At 44.2% G+C, this 24638-nt stretch overlaps 3 protein-coding genes across 3 annotated transcripts; 2 read left to right on the top strand and 1 right to left on the bottom strand.

Moving 5' to 3' along the window:
- The first annotated feature begins 4208 nt into the window (after positions 1 to 4208).
- vwa5b2 (von Willebrand factor A domain containing 5B2) lies at positions 4209 to 14558 on the top strand. The gene is made up of 21 exons (XM_071536836.1): positions 4209 to 4347; positions 4519 to 4734; positions 5623 to 5848; positions 6032 to 6189; positions 6627 to 6758; positions 6844 to 6968; positions 7280 to 7456; positions 7593 to 7703; positions 8474 to 8676; positions 10064 to 10178; positions 10409 to 10594; positions 10691 to 10907; positions 11056 to 11390; positions 11513 to 11750; positions 11841 to 12191; positions 12313 to 12450; positions 12735 to 12863; positions 13003 to 13057; positions 13395 to 13478; positions 13562 to 13685; positions 13791 to 14558. The coding sequence occupies exons 1-21, from the start codon at positions 4209 to 4211 to the stop codon at positions 14556 to 14558; spliced, it is 4227 nt and encodes a 1408-aa protein (XP_071392937.1).
- Positions 14559 to 15013: 455 nt separating this feature from the next.
- alg3 (ALG3 alpha-1,3- mannosyltransferase) lies at positions 15014 to 20086 on the bottom strand. Its single transcript, XM_071536837.1, has 9 exons — positions 19894 to 20086; positions 19288 to 19387; positions 19030 to 19177; positions 18352 to 18512; positions 18113 to 18233; positions 17791 to 17996; positions 16730 to 16799; positions 16302 to 16477; positions 15014 to 16193 (listed from the first exon to the last, which is right to left on the bottom strand). The coding sequence occupies exons 1-9, from the start codon at positions 20075 to 20077 to the stop codon at positions 16007 to 16009; spliced, it is 1353 nt and encodes a 450-aa protein (XP_071392938.1). The 5' UTR covers positions 20078 to 20086; the 3' UTR covers positions 15014 to 16006.
- A 106-nt stretch (positions 20087 to 20192) lies between these two features.
- Positions 20193 to 23840, top strand: mul2 (mitochondrial E3 ubiquitin protein ligase 2). The gene is made up of 6 exons (XM_071536838.1): positions 20193 to 20253; positions 20992 to 21153; positions 21392 to 21479; positions 21609 to 21729; positions 22164 to 22395; positions 22587 to 23840. The coding sequence occupies exons 2-6, from the start codon at positions 21037 to 21039 to the stop codon at positions 23100 to 23102; spliced, it is 1074 nt and encodes a 357-aa protein (XP_071392939.1). The 5' UTR covers positions 20193 to 20253; positions 20992 to 21036; the 3' UTR covers positions 23103 to 23840.
- Positions 23841 to 24638: the final 798 nt, after the last annotated feature.

The following is a 24638-nucleotide window of genomic DNA, read 5'->3' as shown; positions in this document are numbered from 1 at the left end:
GTGGAGGAGTTTTTGAATTATTCATCTTAAATCTCATTTTTAGAGCGGAGTAATATCACAAATAAAGTCTTACTTTCATTATTGGTAATTGTAATATTATTACTGAAATAAAAAAAACATTAATTCAAAACATATCCTAATTATTGTATGTCAATTGACTGACATACAGTAAAGCAGTTTCTATTAGAATCGTCTCCATCTACATTCCTTGTTAGTTAGGCCAACTTGGTGGTATTTTCAAGTGGACACCTGGGAGACTAAAGAGTCCCCACACCTTATTTGCTCCACACAACTAACTCAAATGAATTGAATGTGTAGCTGCTGTTTCATCAGCTTATTCCTTGAGCTTATTTAATTCTCAGTAGTATGATTAAGCTTATGGTTAGATGGTTATTTCAAGAAGTGGGATTACTCAGCCAGATGCCTTTTAAAATAATCATGGGTTGTTGTTCCAGATGAGGATTACTGTAACTGATGGTCATTGGCTACTGATAGGCACTTTGTGTTTAGCACTTGCCCTTAGTCTGGCTCGGACTGTGAAGCCTTCCCTTACTACAGTATTACCACATAGCAATAAAAGTTGAATATGTCCTGTCTTATCTGTTCTGTCACTTGAAAAGGATCCAATGCAAATGGTGTATTTTATCTGAATTAGCTTTCACTATCATGCAGGATCGTCACACTACAGTAAATGAAGCACAACACTGACCTCTTAGAGAGCTTCTTTTTTATTTTTGAGAAAACTGATGATAAAGCAAATTTGAATCATCACCATGGTAGAATTTAAGACATGCTGGATATTTACAAACATTTGTCAAATATCTCTGATATTGTGTCTGATACTGATGAACCTGAACTACATGTCTTATGGAAGACCAACATGCATGACAATCTGTAGTAGATACAACAGGAGTTAAGACATTTGCAGTGTACCAAAGGTCTTGCATGGGCTACAGCATCCACAACCCCTGGAAACACCAACTGATACACAGAACTAAACTGTATCACTGTCAAGGTGGCATGGGTCACAATCTTCTGACTCAACCTTGGAAAAGTAGCCTATATGAATTCAACACCGCCATCATGTCGAACTGCAACACCCTGTGTGTCTCAAAATGTCTGGAACAGAGAGACCAGAGGTGGTGATCTGTTTCTGTCGGGCAGTAAAATGATTCTCTGATGATCGAACTGCAGTGAATGTTGCGCATGGGATGACCTCAACCTCCTCTCTGACTCACAGTGCTCTCTTCATGTCTGGTAGTCCAGTTGCTCCTTCACATCCTTCTATCAATTTCAGAAACAAGAAAAAAGAACCCACCAAAGAGATTTTGTACCTTGAGTATTTTGTACCTTGTTCAGCATATCATATAATATATATTAGGTATAATGTTGCAGTTGAATATCTAGCTGAGTTAGCATATTTGGGGATTCATTTCTAATAAATCCATGATGAATTTCCTTTTGAAATCCATAATTTCTCTTGTCGAAAGGAAATACATAATATTGAGTAAAAATTCTTGAATACAAAGTGTGTCAGGTTGTCCCTCCTGGTTGGATCATTTGGGATTTGGTCAGCAGATGGCATTAGAAAGTCTGAAATTGAATCAAAAGGAGAGATATTGTAACAAATATTATTTTGTCATAATATTTTACATAGAGTAAAATAAACATATCCAACAAAACAGATGGCAAAGCGAGCCATGACCTGCCACTTTATGTTCTTATGTTTCCCTTTTTAATATGTGATTTTATTCTTCCAGGTTTGTAGCCTAGGACTTACTAAAACACTGTAGCATGGGGGTCTAAAAGACTTTGTCTCACCTCCCCCATGTCTACAGCTGTGCAGGGTTTGTCTGCGCTGATCTGGCTGACCTGGTGGGAGAGGCAGATACACATCATCCCCCTCCTCTCCCTGGCTGAGCCATTAACCATGAATTATGGTGCTGCTACCATCACAGCCAATTGTCTGGATAAAAAGCAGACTCTGTCTCACTTACGGTTGTGTATTGTGCCTGAACAGCAGGTTCAAGATCAACGTTTCTGATCAGCTTTGTGGTTCAGGTCAGAGCAGGTAAGCAGATGACACTTCAGTCAACAGAAAATGCAGGCTGTGCTGCAGAGCAGCACACTGCACTTCTGCACTGATGATTGATCAGAGCAGTAAGATCCATTGACAGGAACGTTTTTATTTTATAGAACCTTTGCCTCATGCTGCAAAAAATATTTTTCACATATACTTCAGAGTATGTTTAGAGATATGTTTCATAATATACAAAAAGTATTTGTATACAAAAGTATTTGTACATGCAGATAGAGAGAGAGAGAGAGAGAGAGGGAGAAGAGAGAGAGAAAGCGAAAAAGAGAGAGAGAGAGAGAGCGAGAGAGAGAGAGAGAGAGAGAGAGAGAGAGAGAGAGAGAGAGAGAGAGAACAGGGTTTCTGTCACCGGGAAAACTCCCACGGTTTTATCATCAGGAAACTCACGAGCAGATGTGATGGTGGAGTGATGCAGAGACTGGACACAGAGACGGATTAACAGATACTGCATTGAGCACCTTTGACAGAAACACAGTAAGTGATCCTGGGTGATTTTGCATTTTATCTGGAGCTTTTAACTGCCAAAGGGGACTGCAGCACTGCCTACGGCTGTAACTCTTGGTCAGCTGTGCTACTGCAAACACCCAGACTGGAATATCAAACCACACAGACCAAATGTATAATTTTAACTTGGCAAGCTTTTGATTTGCTATTAATATAATTTTTTTTTAAATAACAAAAAATCTTGCCATTCACCACAATGTGTTATTGAATATTGTCATATTTTTGTATATTGACCAATGTGTGAATAACCAATGTGGTTTCCTTACAAAGGCAACTTATCTGCAGTTGAGTTTCAGACAGAACTTTAAGGGAAGTGTATGTGTGTGTGTGTGTGTGTGTGTGTGTGTGTGTGTGTGTGTGTGTGTGCCACACAGTCCTCATTAAATATTAAGAAATCATTATCTATGCAATACCTCTTCTCTCTTAGTGATAAAGCTATAGCGGCTTGTGGCAGGCTTTAACAGACACATTTCTGAGCCTCAGCAGTCTGAACAGAGATGCTGCATTGTATTTTTCCTCTGTTGTGTCTTCTGGCTGCAGTAGTTTGCCCTACTTTAACAAACCAGGCATTTATTTGCCTGTTATGAGCTGAGAGCACGGTAGCCAGATGGAGGCTGTTGATCTTGTTAAAAAGGTAGATGTGAAAAGACCATTACCTGAACCAGAGCAAACACATGCGCACACACACGCACACACACACACACACACACACACACACACACACACACATATACATGCACACAGACACACAGACACAGTTCTGTGCCATCTACCATTCAGTGAGCTGTGATCTAACTCTGGTCTCTGCACCTGCTGCACTTAAAGTTATTAAGTGGTCAGTCATGAAGAAGGTTATTTACTGTCATTCCCTACAGCTTGAGTTATACAAATGCAGACTTTGAAAAAAGTTGGGATTAGTGTGAAAAGTAATTTTTTGATCATGTTTTTTATTTCATTTTTGTTAGATTATATATATATTATGTATATGTAACATTGTCATCTTTAGGGTAAAGAGAACTTCCACCTTTTGCTATACTGACCCTTTCGTCTTGGCAAACCCAGCAGAGTATAATCAACCATTTCTTATCATCCTGCTCCCTGTGGCTAGGTGAGAGTAAGGCTGTAGTTGTGAGTCCATGTGAGATTTGCATAGAGGTTGGCCATCGATGGCATATGCCACGCATGAAACATAGAGTAGTAAGTGTTGACCTGCAATGTTAATGATTCACCAGGCCTCTTACTCTCAAACACTCAGAGCTGGTTGCTAAGGACCTGGAGAGAGGAGATAGCTTGGTTACATGTCTAAGAGCTGATATCTTTAAATAGAGATATCTGGCAGTTATATAGGTAAAAATGTTAAAGTTATGCCATTTAAGATGAATTTAATCAAGGTGGTGAAAATCAGGGCTGATTTAATCAATTTTGCTTGCTGTGGCTTGGTGTTCTCAAGATTAGTGTGATTAAACACAGAACGGAAAATGAGAGGATTTAAATGCACACTCACATATACCTCTTCCACTTGGCTCAGACCAATTCACCGGCCCCTGCACCTGTGTTCTTGTGTACCCAGCAGAGTAAAGGTCTGTTGGTGCCCCGAAGACCTGAGAAGATGGTGGGACTGAGAAACCGCTCCACATGGGAACCGTTGCTACTCAAGGCTTCCTGCATCAAGTCCTGCGCCAATGGCTGCTCGCTGGGCATCACCACACAGCTTACCTACGCCAACGCGGACACAGAGTCTGTTGAAGGTGAGATGTGCTTCAGACCTTTATCATGCACTTACCGCATATCTCCTGCGAAACACTAGACAGTATACAATAAGTTACATGTTGTGTAGTTTGATTGTTTGCCGGGTTGGAGCAGAAGTCTGGACTCACTGGTTTGTGCCTCTTCTTTGTGTTTGTGTAACCCCTCTTTAGGTGTGTTCGTGTACCCTCTCGGGGAAAAGGAGGTTGTGGTGGGCTTTGAGGCTGTGATCGCAGGCCGGCTGGTGGGGGTGCAGATCCAGAGCCGAGGGAAGCTGAAGGACTGCTGCCTGGATTGTTGCTCTGGCTCGGCTCTTGACGGCCAGTGTGGGAACGGCCGGGAGTGGGGCTGCTGCGGGAGCTCCAACCTAGACATGCAGTGCACCAACGGTGAGGGGGGGGGGGGGGGGGGGGGGAGGGAGGGGGCAATGGAGGAACAAATCTGAGTTACACCAGGGAGCTGATGTGCCCATATATTTCTCTGATATGATTTCATATGGCGTCTGCATCTAAGAAATGAAATATGCCTCTATGTTGAATATTCAGCTTTCCTCATGCTGCCAAGGCTACTGATTCACCCATTATCCAAGACAACTTTCTAATAAATCAGCCCACAATTATTGAGCAGTAATCAGCCTAATCTATTTATGGATACCGCTAGAAGACACTGGTCATTGGTCCTCCTCTGTTTAATACAAGGACAATCAGGCCTTTACAAAACACAGACCTCATGAGGAATATCTGAACACCAAGGAATGCACTGTATTATATGTCTTTGTTTTGAAATTCCTATAATGCATCATGCAAATTGCTTTCCTCTAAGAACACACATTTTTCAAACCTACTGTATTTTGCCTGTCGATAAAAAGTATCTTTGCAGATATAATAGAAACACAAATCTGATGATTTCAACCACTGAGGAACCTAAGGATAATGTTCTACTGATTTGATCTCTACCTGAATACAAATGCAGCTGTGTCCCTTCTTAGTCCTGTCTTAGTCTCACTGAGGATAGAGGGAGAGTCTTTAAGGACAGACAACAGAGGAAAATGGATTTGGTTGTCTGCCTAATACTGAAATGGCTTTCACTTAGTATAAACATATATCAAGTGGACATGCATATTAGTATTCCACTGGACACTGTGGCACCATAGATATGGGAAAATGTCACACATGCAACACAAGAAGAAATTATTTTCTAACCTTTGGCTATTTTGATTTCAAGATAAAACCATGCATTATTTTCTGATATGAATAACTGCTGTATTTTGCCCCCAGGGCATCTGATCCTGGATGAGGACCTGGAGAGAACCACCTTCATCATGGGTACAGGAGTCATTGGCCCCATGGATATAGTGTCTATTATCATAAGCACCACACTAGAACTCCCCACATTAGAAAATGGAGCAATCCGCATCATCTACCCCACATTGCTTACCCCAGTTGTCAAAGGCCAGATGACTGCAAGCAAAAGTGAAAATGGGGGGAAATCAGATGAAACAGGGTATGCAACAATATATTTGTTACAACTGACAGTGAAAATATGTTGACATTTTTTTTCTAAACTTGTACATTTCATTAAATGATTGTAATCTAGACAAATGACTGCACGTTTGCCATGACTCAGCACTGAAATACAGTATATTACAGTGTTCTGAGTTATTTTCTCAAATAATCTCCTCCTCAGACCAACCAGCTGTTTCGGTGCCACCTCGGGCAAGCAAGAACGGGCGCTGGGCTCTGAGCAGCAGTGCGCCCATGCCATCTTCACCAGTCCAGCTGCCAACCTGGCACCATATGAACTCAACTTCCAGCTGCTGGTCAGAGGGGCATGCCTACTGGCTGGTACTGCCTGTCTCCTCCAGTGATTTAGACTCAGGGGTTCTTGACTCACCCACAGTGAAGTATTGGAGCTAAAATATATGTGGGGAATCGAGCCAGAAAGCAGAGTTATTGGGCTTAGAGAGAGAGAGAGAGAGAGAGAGAGAGAGAGAGAGAGAGAGAGAGAGAGAGAGAGAGAGTCTGGATCCAAACAGAACACAAGGTGCAAAGCAGCTAGGAGTATACAGGAGGAATTAATCTGCTCCACCAGTGTTCTACAAATGGAAATAAGTATACTCAAGCTACCATGCAATATGCATTATTGGTGTGTATGCATCATGACTAAAGTCATCATCACTCATCACTTATTAATAGAGCTGAGACAAAAATAGCGCATTTATAATCAACTCTACATTTTAAGTACTGTACTGTACTGTAACTCTTCCTAAACCCATCCTCAGGACTGGAGAGCCCCACTCATGCTCTGAGGGCCGATGCAGACCCCAGCGCCCAAAGTGCCTCTGCCACCTACATCACGCTGGCACAGGAGCATCCGTACGACAGGAACATAGAGGTCATTCTGCACCTCAGTGGTGAGCCATGCAAAATATTCTTTATTGCAACCATTTTTATTTTCTGCTTTTTGTACATGACTTCGAACCACAAACTCTTCCACAGAGCCTCACAGCCCATTGGTCATTTTGGAGAGAGGCAGGCTCTCCTTCAGCCAATATGAGCAGCTGATCTCCTCCCGCCGTGATTTCATTCGCTCTACGCGCAAAGATTCAGAATCCGAGAAGAAGGTTAGTGGATCCTCACACTGCTTTTCCTCCTCTCTTTATTTGTTGTTCATATTTCATGCTCTTGATACATGACTGACAAAAAATAGCATGGAAATCAAAGGACAAGGCACTGCCAAAATACATTTATTAATGTACCTTACACGCTTGAAGTCCCAGTATTTCAAAAAGCACACATATAAAGCTGTGAAGGGCTATATAGGCACACTATGTAGCCATGCAGCTGTAGATACACAACTGTCAGCCTTTGCTGTGACTATGTTAGTGCATGAAATGGTTGTCGAAGTTGACATGACTTTTGACTTTGCCTGCAGTTGGAGTTTGTGAGGAGGCGGCACCACAAGGACATCCTGAGTTGCCCTGTGTTGATGCTCAACTTCTGTCCTGACTTGCTGTGTGAGCCTCCAGAGCTGCACAAAGCCACCAGAGAGCTGCTCTTCCTCATCGACCGTAGCGGCAGCATGAGCGGCACCAACATCCATCGCATAAAGGTGAGCTCCAGTCAGCGCAAAAACACACCAACTAAAGAAGAGGAGAATAGTATATATGGAGCTTAATGCTGTAATTTTAGGAAATGAACAATACTGCACATTTAGATGTCCTGTCTACCCTGTCCTGTTTCCTCAGGAAGGCATGATGGTAGCACTGAAGAGTCTCCCGTCTGGCACCATGCTCAACATTGTGGGCTTCGGCACCACCATCAAGGCCCTGTTCACCTCCAGCAAGCTGTGCACCGATGTTGGTTTTATACATTACATTACATTATGTCATTTAGCAGACGCTTTTGATAACTGATATATTAATCTCAGAGATAGATAGAGGATGCTCTATGACTCTGCCCTTCACACAAAATATCAAACATTGTGTATGTTCAACATGGAAAAACATACTTCATCCACATTGCACGCAGATATTTTGAATCATGTTTTCTGAAATCTGATGATCTTGATCCATGCAGGACCTTCTGTTCTGTTTTGTCCGCTCTCTGTTCCTCAGTAAACAGGCAATAGGTCAGTTCCTTGGGTTGCCTTAGCAGCAGAGTATCAGGTTTTAGCCAGACCAGGGTCTGCAAGGACAAACAGTCTTTACACAGACTCTGGACCATATGGTGACCTTTCATGCATTTTAACTATGGTAGGAGATATCCTTCCACCCCCTCTCCTGTCAGCCATGTTTGTCCACGGTGTGATTTGAGGTAGCTTTAAGGCAGGTGCTTACCACTGTGTATGTTTACTCTCTCTTTATTGGACAGGGATTGATTCAATTCTTCTCTAACCTTTACAGGGTAATTGGGGCATCTGATATCAAACATAATGAATTTATCTCATCAACATAAATGATGATGTTTACACAGGCAAGGACATGTAATTGGACAGGTGTTGTTATGTGATGCTCACTGCCTTATAAGTTCTTTCTTCTACTGTAATCTTTATTCTACTGTAGATCTGATACCATCTCTCCCTTTCTCTCTCTATATATACATATATGTGTATATGTATACACACCAGGTCACTCTAGTACAGGCATGTGACTACGTCCAGAGGATGAGGGCGGACATGCGAGGCACCAACCTGCTGGGGGCGCTGTCCTGGGTGTACCAGCAACCCATGCAGCGCTCGTGCCCGCGCCAGGTCTTCATCATCACAGATGGAACCATTAGCAACGTGGCCAAAGTGCTGGAGCTGGTCCGCAGAAACACATGCGCTGCCAGGTATGGGGGCTCAAAAACAAAACTGCCAATTAGATATTTACTGTATGGAAATCACTTTGAATGCAGAGAGGTGTGAGGCGGATGCCCAGTCTGAGGCGAAAGTCAAGTCAAGTTTATCTATATAGCCCCTTATCACAAGCATGTCTCAAAGGGCTTTACATAGCATATCATATACATGTCATGTACCATATTACATCAAACACACTCACATTCACGACTATGGGCAATTTCACCTGACCTGCCTGCCTCCAGTTCACCTGACCTGCCTGTCTTTGGCAAAAACAAAACAAAATGACATTAATTGGAATAACCAGTTAACAAATATGTACTGCTGAGGAAAAGAAAAAAGATAGGAGGGGAGTAGCTGAGACAGTGAGTGCAGGAGGAACGAGGTGAGAAATATGACAGAGACACAGTGGGGGAGAGAGAGAGAAAGAGAGAGAGAAAGGGAGGGAGAGAAAGACATAGGGAAGCAAACAGGGAGCTTGAAGAACTGATTGTGATCGAAGCACTGTGAAAGAAAGCACAGAAGGGGCTGAGGTATTTTTCAGACCCGCCCAGTAATCCCGTTAAGTGCTCTCCTCTGCAGTGAGTGTCCCGCCCCTCCGGCTTCACCCAGTCCCTCACTGCTCCCTTGGGCATTGCTCAATAACTCCATTTATCCCTCATTAGTATTCTCCTGTTAGAACGGCTTTGTCCAACACTGTATTATGGCCGTCCCTATCCAACTGTACACATGGGTGCTTTTTCTTGGTCACTAACATGCAATTCAACCAAGTTCAATGAATGTTATTAACATTGCAGTCTATCTATCCCTAGACCCTAAAAAACAAAGGCTTACTCTCTTATTATGGTGATACATCTTCACACAACCCTCCACCAAACACTTTTGGTTTTTATGTCATTCTTTATTTCATTTACTTTCTTGATCTTATACCATATTCATGCAGTACAAACCGTATCAACGCGTCCAGACAGACAAGCTGTTTTTAGAGCCAGCACTCGAGAGCTCAGCCTTTTCGATTAGTCTGTCCCCTGCTCTTTTCAGACTCCCAATTAGCCAAATGGCTTGTGTCACAAATAACAGTTCTGTCTGTTTGACGACTCTAAATTTCCCTTCCCCGAGGCACAAGGTATCCTTCATATGCCATTAGGTGTCACAAAAAGATAAATATTTATGTCAGATTAGGTGTAAAATGGCTGGCACTTGAAGTGTTGAGTGGGTGAATCCATATATCACAGGCAGCACATCGCACCAAGGAGCACTGAGTAATGTGACAGAGTCAGAGTAGAAAGGAAAGATAGATCTCAGATGATATTTGTGGTGTCATAACTCAGTTTTCTTGGGCGACGTGAGTGTAACTGAATGTCAGTAACACCTTTGCAGATGTTTTGGCCTGGGCCTTGGTCCCCGAGCCTGCAGGAGGCTCCTGCAGGGCGTTGCCAAGTTGACAGGAGGCACTACAGAGTTCTTCAATGATGAGGAGAGACTCCAGCCCAAGGTCAGAGGAGTGCAGCACTGCCACCTATTGGGGAAAATGAAAACTGCCGAAAAATGATGGGGATAATCTCTTGGTTTGCTAGAGAAAAACACTAAGCTTTTGTACTTTATGATTGTCTTTCAGTAGGTCACAAGACCTTTAGAAATATTACCTTCTCAGTTTAATTCTTTACACAATTTACAGCCTGGGTTATAAACTGTATTATGACTAAGGTCAGTCTATCTTCTCAGTTAATCAAGTCCCTGAAAAAGGCCTTTGAGCCTGTGCTGACTGATGTACGGATTGACTGGTACCTGCCGGACAACATGGAGGCTCTTCTCTCACCCAATGAGATCCCACCACTCTACCCTGGAAATCGCCTGATCGGATATTGCACTCTGTACGATATGTCTAAATTCAAAGCCAAAAAGACAGAGGTACGTGTCACTATATTCTTTGGAAGAGACAAGTGTGTGCATGTGTGAAAACAGATCCTTTATCTGTGCGCTCAAACCAGCTCTCTTATTTTATAGGCTCAAGGGCGGGGCTATAAAGGTGTACATCGTGGCTCCGCGGGCTCAGTTTTTGGCCTGTCAAATGACGAGCTCTCACCTCCTCCTGCCCCGGAGCTCCTGCCCATGATGACATCTGCAGATGGCACAGACTTGGAGGAGGCACTGCGGGAGATCTCCAGAGAAATCTCCTCTGAGTTCTCCTGTGCCAGAGACACAGAGCCTGGCACCAGCCCAGGTCAGAAAATCACCACTGGAACATAAACATGTAGTGAATACTTAATAGATATATACTCTGTAAGCACAGTCTGGCGACAAATTTTAAAAATCACATAGACTTACTGGATATCCCATAGTGGTTAACAGTTAATTGTTGTCTTCTCTAGGTGTGGAGCTAGACTGGTCCAGCGATGTGAGAAGGAGAATCCAGCAGAGCTCCTATGTCCAGGAGCAGTACGTCCTTACTCGCTGCTCCCTCAGTAGTGAGAGGGGTCTACAGACACAGTCCCACTCACACACACACACCTCCTCCATCTCTGACTCTGCAGCTGGGCCCTTTCTCTCTGATCCTCCCTCCAGTGCCCTGCTGGATACGGGGTCCCTGCCCCAGGGCCTCGAGAAACTGCCCCCTCCAGAACAGAGGACATCCCTGTCTCGCTGGGCAGAGTCACCATGGCAACAGAACCTCTCCGCTGAAAGCACCGATAATTGGGCCAAAAAGGTAAAAATGAATTAAAGGAATAAACACTATAAAAAACAACTTTTGGTGATTTTCTGGGCTTATCTTGTTGTTTGGAGGTGTATTTTGCTTCTTTGTTTTTTCCTTCTTTCTTATACAACCAGAATGGGCGTCTGTGTGGAGGTGAGGACTCTCGTAGGAGGCAAAAAACATTGGCTCGATCAACCATGGCAGCACGCAGTTTCTCCTCCCCCCAGGGTGAGCTGGACATGCACCGTCTGAGGAGAGCTCTAGAGAGGGTCTCCTTCGACCAAACGTTGGGAGGGAGGCTGGACGAAAGTGACGGGGAGACACAGCCCACTCCAAGAGGAGCACTGTCCCGCAGAAGTCTCACCGACTCCAGTAAGCTAGCACTGAGAAAAGCAAGACTATCCATTTCTTCCTTCCTTCCATCCATCCATCTATCGCTCTCTTTCTCACTCTGATCCTCAGATGGGCTGCTGTTCCCTGCCTCTCCTCTGGACTGGGACAGCTTCACAGACCCGGAGTACCTGTTCACTGCTGTTCCCCCAGATCCCCCTCCAGGCCAGTGCCGCTCCCTTATTCATGGTCTGCTGGGTGACAGACCCGTGTCCTGGGAGGTCACTGTGGACCTGGGGCACCTCTGGCCCCCTGAGGGCCAGGGGACAACAGGGGGTAGCGGAGGTGGGGGTGGAGAAGGAGGAGGAGGAGGAGGAGGAAGAGGAGGGGAACCGTGGGAGGAGATCATTCACCAACTGACTGCTCGCTCTGTCATCAGAGACTTTGAGAAAATGGCAGAGAAGGAGAATGATATTGAACATGGTGAGGTTCAGAGTGTAAAAACCTCTCCAAACTATTTCTCTGATTGATTGATTTACAATTACCTTAAGTGCTATATATACCTCTTACTGTTCAGGTGTTCTTGTGTGTGATGGTTTCTCAGGTCCAGCTAAGCGATACCGTATGAAGGCTATCCAGACCAGTAAGCATTGTAACATCATCTGCATGTACACAACCTTCACGGCTACTGACAGCAACCCCAGCAAAGGCTTGGCAGACAACACGGAAGTCAAAAACACAGGTATGCTACCCACTCATTGCACACACACACACACACACACACACACACACACACACACACACACACACACACACACACACACACACACACACACACACACAGAGAAACCCAGCAGTTATAATTTGTTAAAAATGTGAGCAATGCAAGGGTTTGATTCCATAACTTTGTGTGGATCGAGATCCCCTTTGAATGTCACATTTCTTCTCCATTTGTGCTGTGTGTGTGTGTGTCTGTGTGTGTGTATGTGTGTGTGTGTGTATGTGTGTGTGTGTGTGTGTGTATAGGGGTGCGTTTGGGGAACAGGCGGAGTTCCCAGTCAGGTAGTCGCAGGCAGAGGGCCTACTCTGTTGGTCTGGGCCGACGGCGCTCCAGTAGAGACAGTGAAGAGATAGAGGACACTTGGAACTCCACAGGTAGATAAGCTACATGATGATACCTCCAGCCATGTCTGAAGTATTTAGCCCCCTCACCATTGCTGGTTACCATGTTTTAGTTGAATTATTTAATAATTTAATTATCAAGGTTATGTGGTGTTGTCTTTGTTTCTCTCAGACAAGGACGACACTCCTGCCTCGCCCTGTAGCCTTACATCCTGGGATTCTAGTAAGTACTGCTGAACATCTCCTCAAACAGTTTAGGTTAAAGCAGGTTTGTCACCAGAAGACTGGTTAAAAACTCTGAACTGACTGGGGAAAATCCGGGTGGGTGGAGATGAACCAGAACTACTACTCACTGTCAACTAATCAAAGTGCCTCTGAGTAAGACACACAACCCCTGTCTGTTCAGTGGTAACCAGGATAAGCGTGTAGTGGTTTTAAAAAAACTGTGGAGTAAATAGAAGGGAAAAGGAACATTACTTAATTACTGTCCTGATATAACATTATAGTGTAATTTTTCATTCCACACCCTCTCTCAGGTTTAGGGGCCGGTGCCTACCCTACTAGCCCCCCAGCCGTATCAGGAACCTCATATACCCGCTCACAACGATCTGTAGAGAGCAAGTCAATGGAGAGCTTCTTTGGCTCGAGGTGAGACTTACACACAAAAAAATGCCAGTTGGAAAATATGAACTGTGTACGAAACATAAAACACCTCTCTGTATGTGTTCCAGGTTCCCTCTGGGCAGACTCAGGTCCTCTATTTCATCAGGAAAGCAGGTTCCTCTGAAGTCCCACTGTCTGTCTGCAGAGACTGAGAAACAAGTTGAAACTGAAGCTCCAGACTACCTGCCTCTGGTGATGCGCGCACACACACACACACACACACACACACACACACATTATGCACTAATGCACATGCACACACAGATTCATGACTCCATATGCGTGGTGTCTCCTCAGGTGCGTCTCCAGCTGGCATCAGGAGCTTTCCTGCTGACAGAGATCTACTCCGACTGTGTCCAGATCCCCCTGGACCGCCTGAAGAGGGCCTCACCCTACAGCCTCCACCGCCGCAGCCTCAGCCCGCCCTTCCGCTGCACATCCCCCAGCGCTCCATCCATCTCCTCCTCTGCCAAGCCTCCTGGTGGTCCCACTAATCACCATGTTACTTTTTCTGCTTCCTCCTCCTGCCTCACCAAACCCCCTGCGCCTCCTTTCCACCACACTCCGGATGACACTCCTCTGACGCTGGAGCCAAGGCTCCGCCGGCGGCACTTCTCTGACCGAGACCCCGTCACCTCGCCCCCTGACCTCCCCAGCTCCGAGGAGGGTTCCCTGGAGCTACCTGGTGGCCACCCCCAGAGCCAGAGCCACGGCCAGGCAGACAGCGGTCGTGGCTCAGAGACAGACGTGTGTGAGGGATCTCCGGTGGAGCCGGTCGCTGCCGAGCTGCAGGGGGGCAGTCAGCTGGCTCAGGAGGACTTGGAGGGTTCCAGCTGGGCTACGGCCGTGGCTCTGGCCTGGCTCGAGCACCGCTGCGCCGGCTACTTCATGGAGTGGGAGCTGGTGGCGGCTAAGGCAGACTTCTGGCTGCGCTGTCAGGAACTGCCGGAGGGAGTGGACCTGGCTGGGCTAAAGGGAGCTGCCAGACAGCTGTTCCTGCTGCTGCGCCACTGGGATGAGAACATCAAGCTAAACATGTTGTGCTATAACCCCAATAACATGTGAGACAACCATCACTGGGGAAATTGAGCCAGATCTACTGGGCTAATTAACAGTAGCATTACTGACTTTTTATCTACGATTGTGACTCCAAAGAAGCAATGCCTTTACATGAAAGGCTATATCCTGTATGATTTTATCTGCAGGGTAAACTAATGCCATAATCCAGTGCCAAGATCCTTCTATTATTAAGTTGCACATGAGAAATTCTATTGATGTAAACATTTATATTTTATGTGACAGGAATACCCTTTACTTGACATAGACCAAGTGGCCTTTTATTAAAAATATGGTTTATGCAATCACAAGAATGCCTTGACCATCTGAATAGGCTTTTACTCAGTAATTTTAGTTTATAGCCAATGTAGTACTTTGCCAAATGTATAATCTTAATCAGGTGGTACTGAACAAGTTTCAGTTGTGAATGAATAATTGGGATGATTCTTTGATTAATTCATGAATGATTCTTTACAGCAATGAATTTATTGTTCTGCAAAATAAAAACACATTCTTGGAATTAGTCCATTTGTCTTCATGTGTAACAAAAACACGCATGCAAAAAAAAACAAACAAAAAACCTGCACGTTACTAAGGTTAACTGGCAGCTCAGTTTAATATAAAAGTTCACACCGTTTCAGTCTACTGCATACCGTTCACATTGAATCTACTTGTGTATTGATGAGAGTGCTGAGCCACACTCACAACAGAAGATGAATCAGTTAGAAAAACAAAACTTACAGACGACTAAGCAAGATTGTCAACAAAGTATATAACTATTGGATACTATTTTTGGCCTTGTACTATAGAATAACTATTGTGCCCGGTGGAAAAGCTTATGTCTGATATGCAATGAATTTAAAGCTTAGAGTGTGAAGTTCAAGTTCTGTGGTATATTAATGACATTCTTTAAGTATAATATACTGCTCTCTTAAAACAATGTACAAAATAACCTTTTGTGCACCAGTAAATGATAAATCTATGAAACTAGTGAAAATTACCTGATAAGATGTATCATGGGCAGAAAGTAGTTTTACCATAAAAATAAGTAGATTTATAGCCTATGTAGCCTAAATTCTTAAGATATCTTTCAACACAGCAAAACATTCACAATTCCTCCTCAGCGCTACACTCCACTCTTCCAATTATCTTTTTGAAAATGGAACCTGAGAATCCGTATTTTCCTTCTCCTTTCATCTCCTCAACTGCATGGGACTAACACATACCATTTCTCCATTTAGGTGTCTGTCTGCAGACTGCACCACCACATGTTAGCTTTCTTCACATTAAGCAGTGAGCTGAGATGAGAAGCATCAGACAGCTCCTTTTATGTTAAGACAGTCTACCCCAGTGACCTGCCCTCTGCGTCAGTGTTGCGAGGAGTCGCCGAGAGGAGGGTGGAGGCTGTTGAGCGGCTGATCAGACCCTGCTGTGCCTGGGTCCGGTCCGGCTGTAGCTCACTGGCGCTTGTCCTTGACGGATCCATCCCCGTGTGCCTCTGCTGGGGCTGGATCCGGGGCCGGAGCCGGGGCCAGCCACAGACACAGGAGGATGATGAGGTGGCAGACATGGAGGGCGGCTGAGCTGTAGTTAGTAGACGGGTAGGTGTTCCATGACAGCTCGATGAGACCCAGGATTAGGACCCTGCACACAAACACAAAACATACAGGTATTGACATGTGATTTAGGCATTGGTGACATACTTCACTGTAAATTTAATGCTAAACCAAAGTGGTATATAGTTCCTCTCACCTGAGCAGGTGGGCCAGCTTCTTGACTCCTCCACTCCAGAGCAGGTAAGGCAGCGTGTGGAAGTACCAGACATAGAACTGGTAGTGCAAGGAGCGGCTGAAGCACATGCCAATGAAGTTAGAGGTAAACAGAATCAGCACAATCTGTGATTTTCTGTTAAGGTCTGGCATAAAGGGCTGTGCATACCAGGATCACATTCATTCACTCACTCACTCACTGATACAAGTTACTCCCCACATATTAGGCCAATGTAACTTTTCCGACTAGTAACAGAAACAACAGTAGTAGAGACAAGTGGCTGTAACTGTTCAAAGTGATGTATAATATTTTGTCATTTGAGGCTACAGTTCTGAAAACACAGCGTATAGTGAGGAACAATATTCTACAGAGAGGTGTAGACTCAAGAGGAATAGAAGGATATGATCAACAGTAATTTTCTGAGCAGGGACTTTCCTCTTGCGTGGCTCCTTCAGCAGTTCAAGAATGCCCTCTCCTGGCCTAATAAGAGAGGAGGTAGACCATTATTTTTCAGAAGACAAAACAAAACAAACAAACAATAAAAGTGTGAAAATTCAACTTCATGACTACAATGAGTGCATAGCAGTATATGTTGTTAACACCTCCCTTGAGGGTAGGAAGTCCTATTTATGAAATATTGCTATCCGTGATTTGCAGTGTCACTGGTCTGTTGCCGCCATACTGACTTCCTGTTTGACTCCCAAAGAATTTCACAATTAGTGAGAGAATGTACCTACCATCGCCATTTTAATAAATAACACACTTAACCACGTACAAATTTAAATACCTGTCATATCATATGTGCTGTTGGTTGTAATAATCGTGTCGGAACGAAGGGGGTGAAACTTGCCCACTAATAAGGAGAGATGTGATGTAGTAGCAACAATTTAGGAGCCTAACATTATCTTACCTGCTTGGAAATGAACTTTTCCTCTTTAAGATGAAGTATTTTTAGATAGTTTACCTACCCATCAGTACTTTTGTACACCTTAAGGGTTTTTGCCGGAATACGGAGACAGGTTGTGGATAAGATATGGCAGGTAATGTATAGATCATGAAATGACAGATCAGGGAGTTTATTTGCAACGTCAATCTTTTTTAAATATCTTTCCTTTTTTACAAAGTCAGGGGAAAAGTTTGCTTGTTCATAGTTGCTTGTTGTATAGTTTGTGGTCACAGGGTTAGGGTTAGGGTGTCAATATGGCAGCATCAACAAAACACGTTGTCAATGCACGTCATGGATAGGCAGTTGCAAGTTTTAGTCAAAATCTTCTCATACAAGCCTCACATTTCGTTTACCAGTTAAAATTCTCATATCTGGCAAACCTCCATTGGAGTCCATAGGATCAACTACTGCTGACTGAGCCAATGCCTGTGGCGTACTGGAACAAACAAACTGGCAATATTTACTCCAGCTCATCTCTGTCTACAAAGCCAACGCTGACCTTGGCACAGCCAATGTCTGTCTCACCTCTTCCAACGGCGGAGCGCAAAGAGCAGCAGGGTGAGCAGGTGGGCAGCCAGCAGGAGCAGGTGGAAATAGCGACTCAGGAAGAGCCACTCCGGCAGGAAGCGCCAGTTCACCGTCCACTTGAACATGAACTGACGGCCCAGATCAAAGGCCCGGCTCATATAACCAATGGGATTCTCCATCAGGAAAGGGAGACCCAGCAACAGCTGTGATAGGAAGAGATTGAGATGAGGCTTGGCTAAGCTGAACAGTAATTGACTGCATTACAGTAAAAAAGCTGGCCGATATTGAATTGAACCGCACGGTCATAAGGAATCTTTACCTGTATGCCTGCACACAGAGAGAGTTTGGGGATAGTCCTGACGAAACCAAACTCAGACAAGAGGAGGAAGAGGAGGCCAGGGGCAAAAAGAAGCACATTCATTTTCACAGACACTGCTAAACTGTCAGAAAGAGAGGGAGACAGAGTTGTAATTTCATCATGTCACAGATGGCAGACCATTAAGTGAGAGGCTGCCCAGTATTAGGCCTGCAATAAGCCATCAAAGTGTCCACACTTGCCTATAAAGGCCACAGCCCAGGGTCCAGCGCCCATCCAGGAAGAGATTGACGGCCCCAAACAGCAGCATCATGGCCACTGGATCGTTGAACAGACGCAGCACGAAGATGGAGTGGATCCGGTAGGAGGCACAGCACACAAAGAAGAACACATAGGGAGGAACCTGGAAACAGAATAAATAATAATATAGAATAGATATAATAAACGGATATAATAATATATTATAATAAATATAGAATAAACTGAATATCTTTGGGTTGTGGACAAAACAAGACATTTGAGGACGCCATATTGGGCTTTGGGAAACACTGATCGACATTTTTCACCATTTTCTGACATTTTATAGACCAAACAACTAATTGATTAATCAAGAAAATAATCGACAGATTAATCGACAATGAAAATAATTGTTAGTTGCAGCCCTAAAATGAACCATTAGCAACTATAGCATATTACGTGAATACATAGAAGCACTGCACCACATTGTGATGACGCCTGATAGCATCCAGATATAGAGGAATTAAGTGTCTCACCCTAACTGACTGGCCTGAATTTGGCTCTTGAAGATCACAGCGCAGTGGCAACAACACTGGAGTTTAGTGCTGTATCATAATAATGCCATAATACACATAATGTTGCATGATAAATGTGGCTTTGGTCACAAGCAACCGTGGACTGACCTTTTTAGTGCGGTGGTATATCCTGAAGACCAGCAGCAGTGTGATGAGGTAGAAGACAGCAAAAATGTACTGACCCAGGCGGATGTTAACCCCATGGCTGGTGATGTAGTACAGAGCTGTGAAGACGTACACAAAGCCAGCCGGGTAGCTGAAACAACAATGTGCCAGTTAGATCAGCCTGCAGTCATGGGCTAACTCCAGGTTGGATACTGTGTGGCTTGACGGAAAACTTCAGCACTGCGGGTCTTTGAAACTCACACCAAGGGGCCTGTGTCTCCTTTGAGCTGGGTGTAGTCGTAGGTACCGTTGATGACTCCCTCTACTTCATCCATGTAGGCTTTCCAGTCTATCTCTGTGTCTGCAGTATCGGAGATATACTTGTGATCATGCGTGACGGGATAACTTTAAGTCATACCATACTAATATCATTGTCAGTATTGCTCACCCTTTCATATATTTGATTTGTCATGAACAATGGCATGCAATGCAAAAAACAAACAAACATACACATTGAGGAGTAATAACTATGAGATGACTGACGCTAATCCCTATAATAGTAACATTGCGTTAGCTAAATAGGCAAAAAATATGTTTTCCTGACTGTTTTGAAAGAGTTTATACTACAACAATGTTGCCAGTAACAATAATATCCAACACAAAGCTTTAAGCCTAGCAAATTACAACTGTCATTTTAACACTGGAGCGTAGGAGACATCAGCGGATGGACGTGGTCATGCAGGGGCAGTAAATTCACTTTGACAGGTGGCAGTAGATAGTCCGCTAATGCTAGTTACTTAGCGTTTAAGTACGTTCAGAACAAACACAGAACACCTTAGCATGCTAACTAGCCATGCAGCTACTTACACGCTACTTTGTGGATGACCCATATATTTATCCCGATTTCCAGGAACCACAGAACAGAAACGACCAACAGTGTATACTCCGCCTTGAACAGGACTAAATGCTTCTCCTGCCATAGTGTGTGCAGTCTCCCCCATAGTCGGGACGGTGGACCAGGAGACTTTTTCTTTACACCTCCTCCTGCCATCTCGGCGTAGCGACGTGGACAGAGGCCGCAACACGCGTGTCAAACAGCGCTGTACCCTGACACGTGACGCAGAAAACGTTTGTCTTGACGCTCTTTGGCTTCATCACCCACATCACGTGAACAAAACATTGGACACATTCTTCCGGGTGTGACAACTCGAGAGACTTTTGTGACAGGTAAATAGTTCAAATCTATGATTAATCGTGTTGGACAATTATGACAAGCAGTTCGCAAATTCTAGTCGCTCGCATGATAAACTGCAGAAATCAAAAACGTGTAGAGGTCATGGCATGGCTCGTCCTCCTGCTGGCCTAGCAACTAGCTAATCTTTTAGCATTGAGCTAGCGAAATAGTTCAGCTTACAGCACAGCAAATGGACTCTCAACATGTTATCTAACAAATAGATGTTAGTACTAACTAACTAACTTGTATGCTGTTTTGTTATTCAAGATTATTGTTGTCATGGCGAGTAGAAGTAACGTGACTGGATGCTCGCAGACACCTGAGTGTTTTGATGGCAAGCTAAGTTAAAATATCAACTTAAAGTTGGACTCCATTTAAGAAAATGTGGTGTATATGGACATATGTTTGGGCAATTTGTTATGCATTTTATTGTGCTTTTGGTTCATGTGTTTTAATTGTTTTTACTGTTTTTTTTTTGTTGTTTTTTTACTGCAAACCAGATTTCCCCTAAGGGACAAAAAAGTTTGAGCTTGGACTTGAAAAGTTTGGTTCCATAGTGAAACATATCTGATCAATCAGTCCTCAATGCCACTATTGTAGATATTTTAAAGCAATTCACAGAAATGTCGAACTGAATGTTGCAGCTGTGGGTTTAAATGGCAGCTTTGTAGACACACATGACCCAGTCTCATGTGTTGAGCCTCCTTCACATCATATGTTTGGCTTTCTAGCTGTGCAGGTCTGCTCTGAAGGCTGTGACAGGAGACCCAGAGGGAATGGATGAATTTCCTGTGAGGCCTGTTGAGGCACTGTGTCTTGGGGCCAGCCTTGCCATCTCTGGCATCTTCTACTATGTCTACAGGAAGAAACGGAAGACAGTGGAGAAACTCAATGTTAGTTGAGTATCATATATATTTGTCCAGAACATAACTTTATATTATGTGTCATAATCCTCTGAAATCCTCTTGAAGATGACTGCACTCTGCTAATGACTGATGTATTGCTAGCTCTGGACCATGTTCAGAGAGCATGTCAACTCTCTGGATGACAGTCCTACAATGCAATGTGCAGTTTCGTCAAACCAGAAACCTGCCAAATATACTATACGTGTCTTGTTTCTTGTGTTGTCAGGATGCTCCACACTTGTCCTTAGATGGAAAACTCACAGACATTTTGAATGTTACTCCAGGGAAGTGTCTGCAGTATGTTGTCATTGAAGGTAATCAGTTTTTCTGCTGTTTATGATCCAGACAGGAGTTGATGTGTCATGTCTTCTCCTTGAAAAATGTGTTAACTTATCTCTCTCTGTCTCTGTCTCGTATGTATGTGTGTGTGTATGTGTGTATAGGGGCAGTGCAGCCGGTGGGGGAACCTCTGAGGAGTCAGTTCCAGGACGGAAGTGTCGGAGTGGTGCAGAAACTCATGTTGAGAGAACACAAGCTGGTATGGAACGGCTTCGCTCGCACTTGGTGAGAACTATTACACCAAGACAATAATACAAAACAACATTACACAGATGCCTTGTTGAATTATGCAATGACACCTCCAGTTCATCTGTTGTCACTGCCCGGCTTGAGAAACTGCTTTGGCTGCTTCCTGCTTTCTACTGGGGATGTGTTGACAGTTTTGCACGATACTGATAAAATACATATTTTCATTGAAAAGTGCAATTACAATATGGATGAATATACATGTTTGTGAAATGTTCCATAAAAAATCTTCGTTACAAAATGAGATACTATGGATTTGCTCAGTTGGAATACAATAAAATGATTAATTGCACAGTCCTAATTGATACAACCCTAATTTCAGTTTCAAGGACATATGATATTTGATATATTTTTCTGTAGCAACATATAGGTAAAAAAAGACTCATTGTAATCCCCCTCCCCAACTGTTGCAGGACGGACAGCGAGCGAGTCTTACACCAGAGAGTGAATGCAGTGCCCTTCAGTCTGGTGGGATCAGATGAGGCCACAGTCAGGGTCCTGTGTCCTCTGGAGGCCTCTGGGCTGGAAATGGAGATCATCCATGAGAAGTTCCACCAGGCCACTTACGGCTTCACCGACATCATAGGACAGTACCTCAGTGGGGAGAAGCCTAAAGGGCAACTGGAGACTGAGGAAATGCTCAAGGTCAGTTGTTAGATTAACTGGTCAGATATGTAATACAATTCATTCATAATCAGTTGAAACAACATAACTTTCAATGCTTTAGACATCTTTCTTTGTTTTCTTTTTGCTAACCACCAGAGCAAGATGCTAGTGTTAACGTAGACGAGCTGATCCTAATGATATGTTGCACACCTACTCTCCTCTCTCTCCAGGTTGGTGCTACTCTCACAGGTGTAGGGGAGTTGATCCTGGACACAGACCGTGCCCTGAAGCTGCGGCCCCCTACTGACGGTTCAGAGTATTTCTTGAGCACATCAGACTTTGAGACCCTGCAAATGGAGCAGGAGAGCCAGGCGGTTGTGTGGCAGGTGTTGGCCTCTGTCTTTGCTCTGGCAGGGGCCGCGGTCCTCCTCTGGGTCGGTAGACGCTACTACCACAACCTGAGGCTGCGCTGGGAGCAGGACCGCCTGAGGAGGGAGTTCGAGAGACTGGATGCCGGAGCCCCAAGAGCGGGAGCCGGGTCAGCGGGCTCCGAGACCTCTCAAGACGGGGCTGAGGTTCCCATAGAGAGCGCCTGTGTGATATGCCTCAGCCAGCCGCGTGGCTGTGTTCTGCTGGACTGCGGGCATGTGTGCTGCTGCTTTAGCTGCTACCAGGCCCTTCCACAACCCACCTGCCCCATATGTAGGCAGACCATCAAGAGAGTGGTGCCTCTCTACCAGGCCTGAGGCAGCTTTTATAAAGCTGTTGCTACCGTAGTGACCATATGACCTCAGTGGAACTTGACCACCGTGCAAATACTATTCCCTCTACCAGCTTTACACTTAAAAGGTCTGAACCCCTGCACTTATACTTTAGAAAGGACAAAGGTAACTCTCTTTGGTGATCTAAATACTGTAGTTATTATAATAGGGGTTTTTAGCGCTCTTATGAACATATGTGTAAACAAAATGTGAATTGTGAATTGTGTATAAGTTTTTGATCACTACACATGTATGTTTCAGTTTTAGCTCAAATTGTAAATGTGTGTAATTAATGGGAAAATTAAGTACTTGGAAAAAGTGTAAATATATTCAATAGGGATAGATGTTTATTTTCTTACATGTTTGTTCTGTGCCTTAATTCGGTAACTTACAGTATATGACTGCTGCTGTCATGGACTGATTGCATATAACTTGGCTGCTTGATTCTGGTCATAAGGAGCTAAGCTTTTGTTCCCACCCAGCTTCAACATACTAGCTTCGAGTGGAGAGAATCCCAATCACAGTACTTTGAAAATGTTTGAGCTTTAGGAAGTCACTGGAACAAGATGTGTTTGGTGCCAAGATGCTTGTGGGGAAACCAGGTACTGTTACACCGAATAGCTTGAGTATTAAGATTAATTCAATGCACCAGCCTGTAATAAAGGACAGGTGACAATGTGAAAAATGTTGGTTTATTGAAACAATCAGGTCAATAAAGCGTCACTCCCTAAACTCTGTGTGCAGTGTACCTCACTTCATACTTCATAACACTATCCACTATGGATGAATGGAGGATACACAACATACCTATTCTTGTCTCACTTGACTTAAGATTCTCTATAAAAGATCAAATGGCAATTCTAAACTTTATTACAATCTGAGGATGGAGATCCAGCATCATATACAGTATTTGTTCAGATGTATATGCTAAGAACTTATTTCAGAGTCACGATTTGGTGCGCTGTTTTTCTGCGCCTCTGAACGATCCACAGACATCTGAACAACAGCTGTTTCACCAAATGGCTGCTGCTCCTGTCAAACAGTGGGAAAGTAGCTCATGTCTGAATACACTGACGAGTTTCACAAGACTCTCTCAAGCTGAGATGAATTGATGATGTTTTTCCACGGGCGCGAAATGCTTGTTGACTGCACCTGGTCTCTGAGAAGACTTGTGCGTAGTGAGTCAGCAAGCTTACTATTTCTGTCATCTCTAACAAGCGGCGAGGAGACGCGGAGGGCGGCAGCGAGATGAAAAGCCACCTCCAGATTCTTTTCAGCAGTGCTATGGGAAAGGGAGAAACTAATAAGCATGTGTGGGACTGGGGAGGCGGAGGAGGGGGCGAGGTGAGGGGTGAGGCGCGAGGCCCGAGTTGGGGTGAGGGAGGAGCAGGTGGGGGGGCGCAGGATCCCATAAATCTTCCTCAGCGGTCGTAAGGGTTCACTTTGACAAATTCTTCATGAGCTCTCTCAGCGGAACAACAGCTGGAGCTCTCGTGGAACAGACTATTACTGTACCAACTG

The sequence above is a fragment of the Centroberyx affinis genome, unplaced genomic scaffold, assembly GCF_046629955.1.
Source record: "Centroberyx affinis isolate AG114_WGS23_722 - 3 ecotype Tasmania unplaced genomic scaffold, CSIRO-AGI_Caff_v1 ptg002950l_1, whole genome shotgun sequence".
In the NCBI taxonomy this organism is placed as follows: domain Eukaryota; kingdom Metazoa; phylum Chordata; class Actinopteri; order Beryciformes; family Berycidae; genus Centroberyx; species Centroberyx affinis.
Note: the sequence above shows the minus strand (reverse complement) of the source record. Positions and strands in the feature narration are given on the sequence as shown.